This window comes from Cyrtonyx montezumae, unplaced genomic scaffold, assembly GCF_038088225.1.
Source record: "Cyrtonyx montezumae isolate F1298 unplaced genomic scaffold, pur_monq_1.0 scaffold_3, whole genome shotgun sequence".
Lineage (NCBI taxonomy): Eukaryota > Metazoa > Chordata > Aves > Galliformes > Odontophoridae > Cyrtonyx > Cyrtonyx montezumae.
In genome coordinates this window covers 95964919-95982476 of record NW_027072034.1, presented here as the reverse complement: position 1 = coordinate 95982476, position 17558 = coordinate 95964919, and the positions used below count along the sequence as shown (strand labels likewise).

Genomic DNA, 17558 nt, shown 5'->3' with positions numbered 1-17558 from the left:
GATTTTCTTTGACTTAGGACAGTATTTTATTTTGACAGTGCTGAAACAGCATCTTATAGTTTTCTTGTTTTGTTATTTACCTCAAATTGCCTCTAAAGCTTCAAATAAGAGTCACTTGTAAGCCTCACCCTCAGAGTGGGAAGGTTATTTTACACACATGCAAATCAGGGAAAAATAAAAAAAAAACGGTTCCTAAAATGTAATGAATTTCTCTTTTTGCAGTCACTCTGGTGACAGGACAGATGGTTCTTGTTCCCTGATGCACTGCAATCCTTGCTTCTCTGGGGTAGGTATAATAATCTACAGAGTCCTGCTTTCTTCTTTTGTGTGCATTTTCTCATAATTTACTCTTGAGTACCTTTGTTCCCCCCCTCAGTTCTCACTTCCACCTTTATAACTGCTGCTTTCCAATGACTTAGTTCATAGCTTTCTTTACAGGTCACACTCACCTAAAAGTCCGTGAGCATTTGTTACCAAAAAATGTTAATTGCAATGTCTGTTGCAAACATTTATATAATTTTCTTTGTGACGAAGCATTTCAAATGATAAAGTGATGTACTCTACACTTAGACTATATGTTATACAAGAGATTGCTTATTTGGATGCGGTTGTTTTTATTTTGTTTTGTTTTTCACAATACTGTAGATTTAGACCTGCATTTTGCAGTCTGTGACTGGCACCTAATTACTGGCATAATAGAGGTGTAAATAGAACCAGACTTGGTTTTCTCATTCATGTAATCTCAGCTACTTGTGCAGGCTGTATTCAACTCTTGCCTATACAGTTTCTTTGCCTTTTGGAAATTCTTTTAGTGATCATTCAGCAACATAACTGTCTTTATTGATTTGGCAAGAGTGTAGTTAACATGGATTTTAAAAACAATTTTGTTAATGCTTACAGGCGTTAACGTACTTGTACCAAGCCTTTTTCTCTGACCTGTTTTGGCTTTTCTTAACTTTCTCTTCTTAATTTACTAGTATCTAAGTCCAAGAATAACTGAACAAATCAAGTTTTTCTACTGCCACCTCCCATAGTTTTAAAATCACTCTGAGATTTTCCATGACTCAACTTCACTTTCATGCAATAAAACAGCTTTTCTTAAACCCAAATTGTTCAATAATGGTATTACTATTGCTTTTTATTCTTTCTTACCTCAACTGCATCTCTGTCTGTCATTCTTAAACCATTAATTAATTGCCTTTCTCCATATCAAGACTAGCTTACCAAAGATCTAGCAAAGAGCTCAGAACATTATACATAAGCTAGAAAAGAAAGGAGAAGGAAATGCTTACTGAGACTTCCTTAAAAATGTCCTTTAACAAATACAGTTGCTTTCTTATCTGTTCTATTTATAATGTTCTGAAAGGGGAGAAGGGTTATTTCAGTAAGACAAGCATTGCTTTCTAAACCAAGATCTATTCCACTGGTTATGCCAGGAAGAGATTGCTCATTTGAAAGGGAAAAGAAACTAAAGTACTGGCATCATTCTGAAAAAGAAAATTATATACTAAGCAGGAAGTTGATCAGGAAAGAAAACTGGTGATTTTGTGGGCATACAAATAAAGTGAGAACTTCAGTGGAGAATAAAAAGAACAAGGCTGAAATCAAAAAGGGTGACAGAAATAGAAGAATATAAGTGTATACAAATCTCCTGTTTGAATAGTGGATCTTATTGAACATTCTTATAGTGGCTTACCACTATAAGAATGATGAAGCTGTGTAATTGCCAGATTAGAAAAAGTAAGCCTTCAGTGCAAACTAGTGTAGACTGATGCCTTTGTATCTATCCAGCTCAGTACTGTTTCCTGGCTCAGAGTTCCTTCAGTACAGAAAACGAATCTGGGGAGGTGGGTATGTATTGCCTACCAATTTGTTCTCTGTTTTATAACTACAGAATGCCTCCACTCCTGGTAAACAGCAGTTCACACGAACAGGATGCTGTATATTATGCACCAGAATCCATCGGCTCCCTTGTTATCTTCATCCTCGTTTTCATCATAGGTATCCCAGGCAATGGGTTGGTCATCTGGGTAGCTGGTTTGAAAATGAAGAGGACTGTGAACATCGTCTGGTTCCTAAACCTTGCTGTGGCTGACTTCATGTGCTGTTTGTCTTTGCCATTCTTCATTGTTCACTTGTTCCTCAATGAACATTGGCCGTATGGTTGGTTTCTCTGCAAAGTCATCCCATCAGTCATAATCTTTACCATGTTTGCTAGTGTTTTCCTACTCATGGTGATCAGCATTGATCGGTGCCTCCTAGTCATGAAACCTGTCTGGTGTCAAAATCATCGAACAGTTAAGTTTATTTCACTAGTATGCAGTGGCATTTGGATCCTGGCCTTCATTTTCTGTTGTCCTGTCTTTCACTACCGCAACATTGTCACTGATGGCGGCAAAACTGAGTGTGGGTACAATTTTGGAGATTATGAAATACTAGATTATATGGATGACAGTTATCCTGTAACTGAGTTACTGGACAAATACTCACCTTTAGTACCAGCTGTCACATATGCTAGTTCCATCTTTGCTCATCAGCCTACTGAAAATTATCCAGATTTTCAGGCAAACAGCATATCCACCAACAAACACATAATTGCTGCAGCTCACCTTTCTCATCCAACTGTAGATCTGACCTCCTTCTTAAATTCGACTGCCTATCCTGACATCAGGTTATTGGAATCCCATAGTGATCTACCTAATACCAACTTGCCTGTATCATCCAACAGTGACCTCAATTTAAAGCTACTTGATTTTCCTCCTGATTTGCTTGATTTTGACAGTATCTACAATGGTAATGACTCACTGGGATACTCCTTGATGGATGATTATCCTGTAGGCCATGCCTTAGTTGTAATAACTATCACTAGGGCTGTCTTTGGCTTCATAATTCCCTTTGGCATAATGGCAGTTTGCTATGCCCTTATTGCTTTCAGGATGCATACAAGTAACTATCACAAGCCACGAAGCAAGATGCTGAGAACAATCATTCTTGTGGTAGCTGCATTTTTCATCTGCTGGATTCCATATCATATAGTTGGGATTCTGTCCCTTGTGGCTACTCCTGGTACAGGACTGAAGGAGTCACTGATCCTCTGGGATCACCTCTCTGTAGCACTTGCATATACCAACAGCTGCATCAACCCTCTGCTCTATGTTTTTGTGGGGCGGGACTTCAGGGCAAAGGCAAGGCAATCACTGCAAGGAGTCTTGGAAGGAGTCTTTACTGAGGAGCCAACATGTTCAACCCCTTACGCTCTTGACAGAAGCAAGACATCAAAAGACAAGGATGTTAGTACCACAGTCTAATGCAGGACGTCCCATCATCACTACAGAAAGAACTCTACATCAATGACTATCCACTTATTTTTTCACAACACATCTGATTACTAAACAGAGTTGCACACAGAGCACAGGGATGGTTCACATCAGATCTGCTAATCCACTTTATTTCCTACTATAGAAAGATGTGAAGTTGGAAATACTAAGAGAAATAACCTCTGATGGAAGGCTAGTGAAGCCGGAGATCTGGAGTACTCTAAAGAGTAAAGAAGGCTTGCAGAATTATTTGTGGTGCAATCATGTGCTTCAACTTCTAATCTACTAAATAAGAAAGTAATCAGTTATTTGCATATGTCTATTGAAGACGTTCTGCATCTTCCGTTTCTAATAAAATGCAGATGAAACCAACCCTGGTGTCTCTCCTTTGACTATACTTGGGTCTGAGTTCCTTTCTGAAGATACCTGGAGAGGTACAAAAAGTGCTACATTTTGCTACAGGAAAGGAACTGCACATGGTCCAGTTGGCTGCGCTGAACTGACTTTTTTATGTCCTGGTAAATGTCCAAGGTATCATGGTTTATCTTGGACATACTTTTATGAATTAATCCTTCCTGCTCCAAATTCCGACAGAGTTCAAGTGCTTTAGGGCAGGCATATCCAACCTGTGACCCAGTGTTCTCATGCAGCCTGGAACAGGTCACAGTGTGGCCACCTCCTGCTCTGTGTCATCATGACAGCAGCTCTGCCCTGCTGAGAGGCCCAGCTGGGGCCTAGGCATACACCCACTGCTCAGCACCAGCCAAACATATTATAGAGGAAAAGGACCTGGGGGTGTTGGTTGATGCTCGGCTTAACATGAGCCGGCAGTGTGCCCAGGTGGCCAAGAAGGCCAACAGCATCCTGGCCTGTATTAGAAATAGTGTAGCCAGCAGGAGCAGGGAGGTGATCATCCCCCTGTACTCAGCTCTGGTACGGCCGCACCTCGAGTACTGTGTTCAGTTTTGGGCCCCTCACTACAAGAAGGACATTGAGGCCCTGGAGCGTGTTCAGAGAAGGGCAACAAAACTGGTGAGGGGTCTGGAGCACAAGTCTTATGAGGAGCGGCTGAGGGAGCTGGGATTGTTCAGTCTGGAGAAGAGGAGGCTCAGAGGAGACCTTATTGCACTCTACCACTTCCTGAAGGGGGGTTGTGGTGAGGAGGGGGTGGGCCTCTTCTCCCTGATAAATAATGACAGGACGAGAGGGAATGGCCACAAGTTGCACCGGGGAAGATTTAGATTAGACCTGAGGAAACATTTTTTCTCTGAAAGAGTGGTCAGGCACTGGAATGGCCTGCCTAGGGAGGTGGTTGAGGCACCATCCCTAGCGCTGTTCAAGAAGCGTTTAGATGAGGTGCTCTCATAAGGGATTTGATTTAGTGGTTTAGTGGGTAGGGATGGTGATAGGAGTATGGTTGGTCTAGGTGATCTTGTAGGTCCTTTCCAACCTAATGAATCTATGAATCTATGAACGTCGGTGTGCTATTAATGCTGTCTGAGTTGAAACCACAGCATGGGAAAGGCAGTGCTGTGGAAACTCAATTGCAAATAGCTGTATGCATTTTGATACTTTGGCTAAATGCAGTCCTGTGAACAGGGAAAGATATGCAGCTGTGCTTTCTGTTTTGATAGAGGAGTTTGAGAACAGGTTTCAAGATTGCTGAAAAAAATCATCCATTTTCATTCAACATAAATACATTTTTCAAATAGAATATGTAGAGTTGCATTCAGACATTCAACTCAAAAATGTGATCATGTCTCTTTACCAGACTTCTGTAGGAGAATAATAGCTCCCTCTTCACAATCACTCCTGATTCATGTCATTGCTTTGGGCAGTGCGCACATTTTTGAACAATCACTGTCACAGGAAGTGTAAAATTTCATCAAAAATCTCTGATGAACACTTTCAGAACTCACTAAGAATTGCAACTGTGGCCATCAAACCAGACTGATATGTTATTTTCACAAAATAAGGTCAAATATCCGACTAGTTTTATGCTTTTGTTGCTCTATTTTTAAATGGTATTAATAAAAATATTAGAAATTAAGATTTTTCACTTATATATTAACTATATTATATATTTTATAATGGCAGCTCCAAAAGTAATACCTACTGTTTTATTATGTTGGGCCATGACATCAAATGCAGATGTTGGTGTTATGGAAGTAGAGGTTTACCCTTCTTACCAATATTCCATTACATTTTGTTGCCATGAAACACATAGCAGCGGAAGGGCAGTCTGACAGAATGGTGTCTGACATGGAAGAGCATTTGAAGTAAGGCTATGTCACTGAATTTCTCCAATTGGAAAAAAACAACAACCAGTGACATTCATCGATGCTTGCTGAACATTATGGAGACCAAACAGTGGATGTGAGCACAGTGAGGTGGTGGGCAGTACGTTTAAACAATGCCGACATTGACTGTGAATCAGCTCTGCTGGGGCAGGTTTTGGCAAACATGGCTTGTAGGTTCCTGTTCAAAAAGGTGAAAATGTGTAGCTAACGGTGGTAATTATGTTGCAAAATCTTTCGTAGATGATAGTTTTCTCTATCAGTCAGACTTACCGTACTCATTGTACCTACTGTAGTTTCCATGGAAATAAATAGGAGGCATTACTTTCGGAGCAAGCTATGGATATGCTGACTAAAACGATTCCTTTTCACTCAGTGAAGCCCAGACAAGCCAGAAGGTTGGATGCTCATGACCTGCTCATGATGCTCATGTATAGATCCAGCATGCAATACTGAAGAAGTCAAGGAAATAACTACCTCGATGCTTTTGCAATGCAAGCAAGTTAAAGTTTTCTTGGACAAAAGGATCTTGGCTTCTGCTCTTCATTTCCAGTTTTCACAGCGCATGCAGGTGCTGAGGACTATTGCAGATGCTGCAACAAATTGATAAACACTGCAGATGAAGCCCTTAATGAAAACGTTCAGGCTGCTTGGCAAGTTTGTCAAATATATATCTGTTCCCTACTGCAATTTCATCATTATACAATAAATGCATTCAGATTTTAATGGTACAGAGACAGCTGAATTGTTAGTCAGGTGGGGAGAAATATAAATGCAAAAATATGGAAGCACATATGGATATGCAGAATATCCCTATAATTTCTACATGACAAAAATGTCATGGACATTTTTCAGTAAAAGAAATTGGATATAGTAATTCACTGATTATAAAGCAATAAAAATAAATTGAGTTTTATTATTCAGTATGTATTGTATTTGAAAATATGCCTTTTTGTCCTTGTTTTGACTTTTTGAACAAGATTAGCCATGCACAGAAATTCACACTTGAATCTAAAGATTGTAAGATTCTCTTTTCTTGACATTTCTCCTTTACAGAAAATTGGAGCTTTTGAAGTTAGGCCAAACCACATCTCAGAATATAAATAGGTCTTTATCACACAAAAAGTCAGTCCCTCTCCTTCTAGCTTCTTAATTTCCTGTGGTAGAAAAAGCCTTCCCACACAAGATTCTTCCAGGCTGGTTTTCAATTAGTCATCTCTGGCTACCCAGCTGTTTGTGCAACAGAGTGGAAGAATCCTTCAGACATTAATGAGTAGAAACACTCTCCATAAAATAAAATGGCCAAGGTCTTCAAAAAGAAGGCAGAGAAGATAGTTGTTAATCAAAGTTAAATTTGAAGAGTACTTTTTATGTGGAAAAATGTCAAAGCTCTGTAATCGGCTCACCCATCAACAAGACAAAGTAAAATAACTGATTAAGACTGAATTTACACCAAAATTTACTTCAGGAAGGCCAAAGAAGAAGGGGAATGTTCTGAACTGAAACCACAGGGGAAAAGCTGATATTCTGTGTGCTATTAGCTAAACATGAATTAAGCCTTGGCCCCACCCCATTCCCTGGTTTGTTTCGTCCAGTGAGAAGACAGTGACTATTTTGCACCTCACTGGCACAGATTAGGTGCACCAAAAAAATCCATTAAATGTACTCTGAGCAAGCTGTTGCATATATTATCTATAATCACATGTATTCTAAGCAAACAATGTATTAGCCTATTAACTAATCAGTACTCCTGGGTGTGGGTGTGGGGGCCTGCAAGCTGAGGAGTCTCAGGCCAGCTGAGGAGAGCTCTGAAAGCAGCCCTCCAGTGCCATGAAGTTACATTCCTTTTACGTGTGATTTACCATGAGAAGAGAGGAGGTTTGAACTATTACAAGATATGCAAGCTGAGATATAGAAGGGAGTATGAAAAACACATGACCTTGCAGAAAAACCAAGAAACTTCAGCTTTCTTCGAACCGTGTTTTCAGTTCCCCAAGACATGAGAGATTGTCCCTAGATTAATTATCACACATTTTTATGGTCTTCACGTTCTTTCCAAAGGTGGTAATTTCTCTTCCAGTCATAGCTTAGGCCCTCAACATGAGTACTAGGCTGCATGTTCTAAGGCACAGATAAGGCAAGTATAGGCAGCTGGAGACAAGTGGAATGACAGAGGCATAGCTACAACCTTATCTGACCTGCACAGCTGCAGGTCATTCTTGTTGCTGATCAGACAACAACTGCTGGGCCTAACTCCATCCCATTTTCTGGTCTTTCATGACCTCTGTCTTCTTCAGCAGGCTATGCTTGAGCTCTACACCGCAGCCTTGCTTGCAGCCTGAAGAAAAGAATGATTTCAGAATTTTAATCTATATCTGCTATCTATTGCTGTGTCTCTATTCTATTCTGAAGCAAAATTTCTTCATGGGATAACTCTGCTTTTCAGAAGAAAAGAGAATAGTTATTGAATTTTCCATACTATCTCATGATAAACTATTTCTGGTCTTCTTCCAGAGGAAGGCACTTATATTCAGTGCCTTTATCTGCAGATGATAGGGGAAAACACAGACCTGGCTTGGCCATGACATGGGGAAAGAGCTCTATATGTACTACAAAATATGGCTCTATATTCTACAAGATATGGTTTAGTAGTTTGTGGTAGCAATGGTAATGGGTAGATAGTTGGACTAGATGATCTTGTAGGTCCTTTCCAACCTTGTTATTCTATGATTCTATGATGTATGCAAGGCTGCAGTGGTGCCGCTCATGTATTCTCTATGGCAATTTAGACTTACTCATACATGAAGGGGTGCTGTACACTTGGAGAAATGAAGCAATAAAGACAGATAGAAACAGCTATGGGAGTCACACAGGGATGCATGGTATTAACTTCTTTCATTTCCCATTAGTTTGGAAAATGATGCTGAAGTTGCTTTTCCTGGGAGCACAGACAGAAATTCCAACTTGAAAAGGCAATTCAATTGAGACTTCAGCTAGTGCTTTTATGACTGAGGTATATACCTCAAATGGCAGCAGAGAAAGATAGCTTACTTTTCTGCTGATGTAAGATAACAGAAATTTCCAAGCATGTTACTTTTTCATTACATATATATCACCTACAGCTCAGCAGAGCTTTCTATAATTTTTGATCACTTGTTTTCTTCCCTCATTAAACTACATGCCTCTGTATTCTACCCTTACTGTGTATCTTTGTGAAGTCTTTTTATACATCATATACAACAACACATGTAAGAGGCCTTATAAAGCAGACTTACAGGAAATGCTGGGATCTTTCCTATCTCAGTTGTGATGTGGCTGATTCTTGCAGAAAGGTCAAGGTCCCTCCCAGCCAACGGCTGATAGCAGTGAGCAGACCCTGCTTCTTCAGGGAAACTGCTTGCAGATCTGAAAATGTTGCAACATCTAAAACCTCCACTACAGTTTCCCAGAATTTCATATAGAAATAGATTTCTCCACTGTCTGTTTCCTAAATCACAGCTATAGGAACTACGCACTCCCACTTCTGCAGAAAAATAAGAGACAAGTATATCCACATTCTATGTGGATCATATAAACATGTACCACGTTTGTTTCCTTAAGTACCTTGATACAGTGACTTTCCATTGGTGTTTTCAGCTATACATATATAATTTTTCATGCTGTGCACTTCAAACAACTTCATTTAAATTGAAACATTTTTTTAAAAAGTCATCATATCACAATTTAAGTATTGAGTGAGGAGGAACATATCCTTTTAGCTTGCATCTGTATTTGCCTGTCTTACTGAATATTCTCCATTCCTCATTTGAATTTTAGCTTCTGGCCATTGGATGTTTCTACAACCTGTGTTCTTTTAAAAAGCATTTAAAATTAGCTGCTCTCTGCAAGGCTGATGCAGTCCATGATGGAGGACCTGCTTTGAAGGCCTAGGCCTCCTGTGTCTATTAGTTGGTGAAATGGTAGGTGAGTGTGAGGGAAGACAGAAGAGGTAGAGCTGGGAATGAGTCAAAAGTCCCCATCTTCCTCCAGTCAGACCTGGCTGCTTCCCACTGACTGTCCTTGTCATTAAGGCAGCCTTCCAGATGTCAGAAACACTATGTGTGCCTATGGCTTTCCAACTGCTGTTACAGCTTTTCAGTACAAGATATTTTTGTATTTAAAATGCAAAGTGTTGTGGGCCATTTATGTTCTGTGAATTTAAAGAAAATGGAAGGAATCAGCAGGAGGACAGACCTACCATATGCCCTGGACATCAACTTGAGTATGGCTTTGTTCTGGGAAACTTCCATAGGTAAAATATTGAAGATATTCTTTAATATAGAAAAAAGTAGATCCAGAAGTAAAGTAGAGTGTTCATTAAAATCAGCTTTGATTTGACTGGGACCTCTCTTTTTTTGACACTCTCTTTTACCTGTCTTCTTAGTGAGAAAAAACAGCAGCACAGATTCTTTGACATCAGCTTTGAGCCTAATAGTTCTTAGACTACTGACTAAATTACTCGTTAAATTTCGTACTGTTTTTGAAAGACTTCTCTCTGAAAGTTGTTTTTTACTTTCTTTATAGCTCTGCCAGATAAGTGCTAGAGGAGATCCTGACAAATTTATTGGAAGTAAAAGCAATTACTGTTAGCAAACAGCCTTCAAAGAAACATATGCTCATCCAATTTAGTCCTGCCTGTGTTGTGTATCTGAAGTTAGAATATATTTTCACTGGAGAAGAGCCTACACTGTTATATCAGCCAGTGGACTGCAGCAGGATACTGCCAGCCAAGAAAATGTAGTTTTTAAAAAGAGGACACCTCTTGGCAATTTGAGACAAGCGATGCAGCTCTTCTAGAAATAAATGCATATTAAAATGAAAGGTTGGTCTGAACACCTCAAAAATGATCTCTCCTTCCATGGTAGCATTGCTTTTCATTTTACATTAAGAGTTTTAAAACCCTCCTTAATAAAGCAAGTACTCAAAGAATCGTGTTGCACTCTGAATGAATGAAATGTAATACATCTTTAGAGAGAAACTTGCCATCTCCATCTCTACAGAACCGGGTCAATGTTTCCATCCTCCCCATGAGACAGATGGCTTTCACAGCAGAAAATTATTTTTGGATGGTAGTGATGAATAGAAGTGTAAACTTATAAAGCTTTCAACAACCTTGAAAAGATCCTCCGCACGGGACCAGCAGTTTAGAAAATGAAAAATGGTCTTTTTTGTTCCCATCAGTTTGACATCTCCCACGTGTCCCAGTACTTCATATACTCCTGTTCTGGAATGAAATGAATAGTGGAATTTCCAAGGCAATCCTTGCTTTCTTCTACAATCCATATTCTAGCATGTGGAAGTGTGAGTTTCTCTGCCTTTTTCATGTCTTTTCTGATACATCCTCTCAGAAACTGGCATTGTTCTCATTATCCTCTACCAATCCACAATTAATTATCTACTTATTAAGTGGTATTGCAGGTAGTGTGATTCCTCCTGGGAACATGTACAGAATGTGCAACAAATCTGATGTCCCAAAAAGCTACAAAAATGCATGTATGCATCTATGCAGAGATCATAGTTTCAGAGATCATAGCACATAGCATTCACCCATCTTTAGAATGGGACATAAGCCCTGCCCTACTAAACATGTGAAACAGATAGATTAGAGCAGGGATGTCCAACCTGTGGCCTGTAGGCCACATGAGGCCTAGCACAACTCATCTGTCCCTGCCCCGTGTCATCATGACAGCATCTGTGCCCTGCTGAGTAGCCCAGCCCAGCCTCAGTCATGCACACATTGCTCAGCAACAGCCAAACATAGGTGTGCAACGGGCACTTCTGGGCTGAAAACAGGACACGAGGAGAGCACAGTGCAGTGCTGACTCAAGTTATGTCAAACAGTTTTATGCATATGGATACATTTGCTAAACACTGTAGTGTGAGCAATGAGAAATAGATAGCCTTGCTTTCTGTTCTGTTAAAAAAATTGAGAAAAGTTTTCAAGATTGCTGAAAGCATCATCTATTTTTTGGGTATTTCAATTTATATAGATTCATTACCAGAGAAAAAAACCCTTCATTTCACAATTACACCTTATTCTTGTCATCACTTTCTGGCAGTATATATATTTGTGAACAACTGTTTTCGAGGATGAAGAATGCGAAGAGTAAAATTTCATATTTTGATAAACACCTTGAGAAGCGGTTATGAATTGTGACCATTTCCATGAAACCAGACAGCAATGCACTAGTTTCACAAAAACATGGTCAAATATCCCACTAGTTTTGCTTTGGTTGCTCTTTTATTTTTATTTTTATGTGTTTTAACAAAAATATTTAAAAAGAAAAGTCAGTTTTGCTACATATATACATTAACTATATTATGTATTTTATATGCAGTCCAAGACAATTGCTCTTCACTCAGTGTGGCTCAGACAAGCCATAAGTTTATTCATCCATGTTCTAGAGGGCGCAAAAGCCTATTTAGAGAATGGTCAAGCACATCTGAAGGCAGATGTTTAGATACCTGGGAAACACTGATGAAAGAAACTTCTGTCAGGATCATTAATGCCTAAAACAGAATTTCACCTAAATCCGTGCAGATTTCCTACTCTAGCATCTTAACTCAAATCCTTTAGTAACATCATGGCAAACTGGGGAGCAGAATTCAGATTTTCTGGGATGAAGGACAGGCAACTTGGCCACATTGTATGCCCTTCTTTGTTACCTTCAGTTCACTTTTGGCTTTGTTCACACGGTGGTAGAGAGCATTTCTTTCATGCTTTCATTTCAAGATTAAAGCCACTCAGTTATGCCCAAAAAATTAATTGAAACTAGAACAGGTATTTAATCTGCGGATTTAATATTTCCTCATGTTCTAATGAATTTTTCACCCCTGGAATGGAGTACTGTTTCTTTTAAGAATCTGTAGTAATTAATATACGAACAGTGCTCCTAATTGCTTCAGATGCCAAGAACAAGATAGTGATATCATCTTGGGTCAAGAGACAGCAGTGCAGTTCCTGAGAAAACTTATTTTTCTTTCTAGTTCTTATAGGAGCTTGGCTGTTTCCCCCATCTCTTATTACTTGGAGCAAAGCAGCTAATACCTAGCTCCTTACAAGATGTTCCATCTTCTCAGGAGAAGTATTGAAAGGATGTGGGCTGAGTTTGCTTACATCTCAAGGAAGTGATCTCAGAGTTTTAGACCTTGGGTTTCTGATAGCAAGTTGATTGCATTCCTAGACAGGATCCTCTATTCTCTACCAATGACTAAAATTTTCATTAGGCTTCAATGAACAGACTTGTTTACTGCAGGACATTGTTGATTCTAGGATTTGGGAACACCATTCTTTAACAAATCCATATACCTGTCTTCCATATACCTGTCTTCCATGCTGCTGGTCCTATTTTTGTAGAAGTATTCTTGTTGGTTGTATTTAACCTCTTTGAGACCTTAACCAACTTTTCAAGGAATGTAGTTCTGTTTGGGAAAGGAATGTGTCACTAATTTTCTACTCTTCCACTGTGCTAGATTGTGGTAAAGATAACACAAGCTATGAATAGATGCTCAGCTGGAATTCAAGCCAGAGATACTGGAGTATCTTATTTTTAACTGGAGAAGTGGAGAACTACTATGCAGTCCAGATTACAAGTTTTCCCCAGAATTTTCAAGGCAATGTATTTGCAGGAAACTAATTAAAATTTTCAATGAGCAATCATGTAGGAAATCTCCTGAATGGAAAAGTTATATTTCTTTCTCCCTGGAGCAGAAATTAAAATGTGGCTGTTCACAGCCCTCTGAGCTCATCACACTGGATGACTCTTTCTTAAATAAACTAATAATAGAAACAAGAACTACTTTCATATACATCCAGTTACAGAATTCCAATTTTAAATTTGATGTACAGATATTGTACAAAAAACAAAAACTTTTTTTTTAACTTTGCAAGCTCTGAAGCAAATTAGTATTTGAAACCTAAGTTCTTCTTCCACTGTCTTTTTATTTATTTATGTTCATTTATGGTAAAAATAATGCCTTTAATTTCTACTTGATACATTGCTATACCTGAAGAAGAGTAAGGAGAAATTTTCAAGGATGTTTAGCCAGTTAAATAGAAGCAGCAAACCCCGATCTAAAGGCGTATTTTATAACAGTGTGGCTAACTGATATCTGCAGGGAATTCATTCATCACCAGCAGATGCAGGTTCATTGCCAGGACTCCTCCTTAATGAATTTAACTTTTTTTGACACTAGCAATGCCACTTTTTCACCCTTGTGATCTGCCAATTAAAACAAACTTGCAACAAGACAGCATGTCCAGCGATGGCATATTTCCTACAATTAGTTTGCTACATTCCCTCTTCTGCCACTGTTACAAAAATCTCAATTAATCACCCTTGTTTCCTTTGATTTCTTGCTCTACTTAAAACTTGTGCTTGAATGATGCCAATTATTCCTTCTGATCCATGGGAAGAACTCCTCTGTTATCTACTATGTATATACTATGCATAGTAGTTCTCCACTTCTCCAGTTAAAAATAAGATACTCCAGTATCTCTGGCTTGAATTCCAGCTGAGCATCTATTCATTCTATTCAGCATTTTCCAGGATTAGCAGGTGAAGATCAGAATCCTTTCAATGACTTCATAGACAGGAGGAGGTAGATTAAATCTGTTGAACAAATTAATCAAAGAAGATTGGGTGTGCATTATTTGTCCCTTTTCTCTGTCAAATTAGCCAATTAAGAAACAACAAGAAAGCGTCTGCTACACACCCAGATTTAGTTCAAAATGCTCATTAGCAGTCAGCTGGAAAGACATATGACCTGCCATCGCCAAAAGCCTCCATGGCCAGGACCTAACACCAGTGTCTGTTTAGAAAACAAGCTTGCAGGATTTACAACTAGGAGCGCTCTTGTAGCATGAGGCATCGCCTAGACTGCATCTCACAAAAAAGTCTCTGTTGCAATATTTGCCAAAGGTGTGGCTGAGGACTTCATATTGCCCTCAGTGACTGTCTACTTATGTCTTTTTGTGGTAATGCACCATTTATATGTAATCCTCTGTCTGTTTGAGGTACAGCTACATGTTCTAATTGGGAATAATTAAATTATAAAGTCTAAGAAGTTTTCACCTCATTATTCAAATGTTTCCTCACTCAGCTGGAAGGTCTTGCTATAATTACTTGACCCAGCAGTCTTCTGTGGCACAATAGTCCCCATTTGGACTGTTCTCAAGTTCCCATTATGGTCAGCAAGCAGAAATCAGCATTTCTAGGGCACATGTTAATATGTATACATATAGATTAATGTTTCTGCTCCAGTATCTACCAGCACCATCACATGTTGCACATTATTTTGGGACCAATGAATGGTTATTTTGACATAGGGTCTTTGGTCCCCTCTAGAGACCCTAGTCCTGGGGAATTGTGGCTCCTCAGTCATGCCATTAGCTCTGTAATCCCCAAGTCCTTTTCCTCTTGCCTGGCTTGCCAGTGAGGAGACCACTGAAGAGGGTAAGACTGGATACAGCCTAGGCTGTAGCAACCACGACTTAGGGGATTCCATGATCTTGAGGAATATGGGCATGGCAAAAGGCAAGTGTCAGGAATCTGAAGTTCAGGAGAGAGAAAGTCTGGATATAAAGGACTTATGGGATGGGGTACCCTGGGAAACTGTCCTGAGGGACAGAGGAATGGTACAGAGCTGGCAGCAATTAAAGGACACATTTCTGCGAGCAGAAGAGCTCTTCTACTCTCAGTAAGGAATGCTGCAGATGAGATCTGGGGCCTGGAGGGGGTCCTGCTGAGGGATCTGGGCACAGTAACTGATCATGGTCGCTATCTTTGCAGTGCACAACATTTGTCCCTGTGGTGCTGCCGAAGAGGAGCAGCTCCTTATCTTCATTCTCCAGAAGGCCACAGAGAAGGGAGCATGCAGTAGAGCAGGAATGGGTATGCTCCATCTGCCATGATGTGCACAAGGACATTGCCTGTGCAGTGTTGTGCCGTCATGAGCTCTGCATTGGCTGCATCCTGTGGTGGGGCAAGTAAAAGGAGAGCTAATCACTCTGCAGGAGGACAGTCAAGGTCACTGCATGGGCTAATGAGGGGGACCTGAACTTCATCATTTAGCCTCCAACAACACATACACTTGCCTTCTTCTGGGAAGCTGTAGCTCCCAGTTTCAGCAGATCTAGCCCATCACTATTCCCTTCGTCATCCCCTTCACCATGGTCATATGAGGAGGAGAATGAGGAGGCAGAAGAGAAGGAGGAGGAGGAGGCAGAGGAAGAGCTTACAGTGGGCAATCTCCTGCCTGATGTCTGGGTGGAGCTGTTCAGGAAGCACCAGCAGATCTTGGACCCTGTGCTGCCCTGGCTGCACCAAGAGCTGTTAGCCATCTTTGTCATGCACTGGTGGCCAGCAATGGCAGAGGAGAGCCTCATCCTGAGCATCCTGTGTAGCAGCAGTGGGCTGGACAGTGAGAGGCTGACAATGCTGATGTAACCTTCCTTGGTGGATGAAATGGAGATGTTCATCCAGGGGCTCATCAATAACATCGTGCGCCAGTGCAGTGGGGAGGTCCACAGACTACTGGGTCTACAAGGCACCCACGTGTCAGGGATGCAGGAGGAGGGCCAGGTGGTCCTGCAGCCTCCCCAGAACTGAACCTCACATCAGGGACCAGACTCTCTGTCAGCACAGCATGTCCCAACATTGAGGAGCCGACTGGCACAGCAGCGGCTGACATTCTTGCTCATCCCAGTCATGCTCTTGAGGAGCACATGGCAAGGGAAGTAGAGAAGCCCCACGAGGAGACAGAGCAGGCAGCAGCAGCAGGTCCCTCTGTGCAGGGCAGCAGCCCCTCTGCTCCTGACCACTCACTTGAGAGGGACTGGCGGCCCTCTAAGAGGATGCCACAATAGAAGGGATCTCTGGGAATCATCCAGTCGAGTTCCCTGCTATAAAGCAAACAAAGGCAATGACAGAGCCTTCATTTGAGACACAGGCACTATAGAACAAGATATCAAAGAAAGGGGAATTAACTCACCCCTCCCAGCAGCCATTTATGTTCAGGAATGCAGCCAGCTCCCGTTCAAACTCTTGTGTGCCAAAAGAAGGCAGGGGGGCAACCCATGCAGGCTCTGAATGGATATGAACTGGATGAAGCACCTGCCTGAAGAATAATTCAAGTGGCCTGATCCTTATTTGTTCTCATTTATCAATAATGTCAATCAGTGTGTTGAGAAGGAAGCTTTGCATAAGCACAGTAATAAAACTGGGCATTCAGAAAGAAGCAATATGAGATAAAAGATTCGGTCTCATCTGATGAAAATATGTGTTAGAATTCATATCTCTAACCCACTAGGCAGTTGTCCCTCAAAGTTACCCTGGTGCATGGTTCTTCTCTTGGTCTTTGTTTTGCCATAGCATGAGCCAGGTGATAAGACTGAAAGCCTGCATATATTGGAAAGGGAAGATGTGCTGTGAGTTAAGTGCAGTATTGAGACATAGTGAAACAGGCAGCACCCAGCTGTCCTAGCATGCATGGAGCCAGCAGGCCTCTTAGACTGCTGAGACAGATCCTGGGGGTGAGTACCTTATGAACAGATATGGTAAGAAGGTTCCTGGGGAAAGGCTGACAGCGAAAAGGTGATTTATCCTCTTCCTGGAGGGAAGGGGCAGAGCCTAGGTGGAGGGAGACCACAGTTAAGAAACAAAAGCTTTGGGGAATATATTGCAAGGGCAAGAGCAAACCTGCTATACATGTTAGTAGTGCCAAGGATAGAAAGAAGCATTGACAAAAATAAAGAAATGTCTGCTAGAGTGGGAATCATGTTTAACCAAAGAGAAGTAAGGATTGTATAGGGAGAAACCTGATATCAGCACTCAAAGATCTGAGGCAGTCTGCAGCTTACTTTACTTCAGCTTGCCAGAATGCCTCATTCATGTAGCAGATGGAA

General features: G+C 40.7%; 1 protein-coding gene across 2 annotated transcripts; it reads left to right on the top strand.

Moving 5' to 3' along the window:
* Positions 1–222: 222 nt before the first annotated feature.
* Positions 223–3671, top strand: LOC136051598 (C3a anaphylatoxin chemotactic receptor-like). Of its 2 annotated transcripts, none has more exons than XM_065741099.1 (2): positions 223–286; positions 2002–3671. In XM_065741099.1, exon 2 carries the CDS (start codon positions 2046–2048, stop codon positions 3306–3308), a length of 1263 nt encoding a protein of 420 aa, XP_065597171.1. In that variant the 5' UTR covers positions 223–286; positions 2002–2045; the 3' UTR covers positions 3309–3671. The 2 variants fall into 2 exon arrangements, with proteins under 2 accessions (XP_065597171.1, XP_065597170.1); XM_065741098.1 differs by having other exon boundaries at positions 238–286; positions 1895–3671.
* The last annotated feature ends 13887 nt before the right edge of the window (positions 3672–17558 follow it).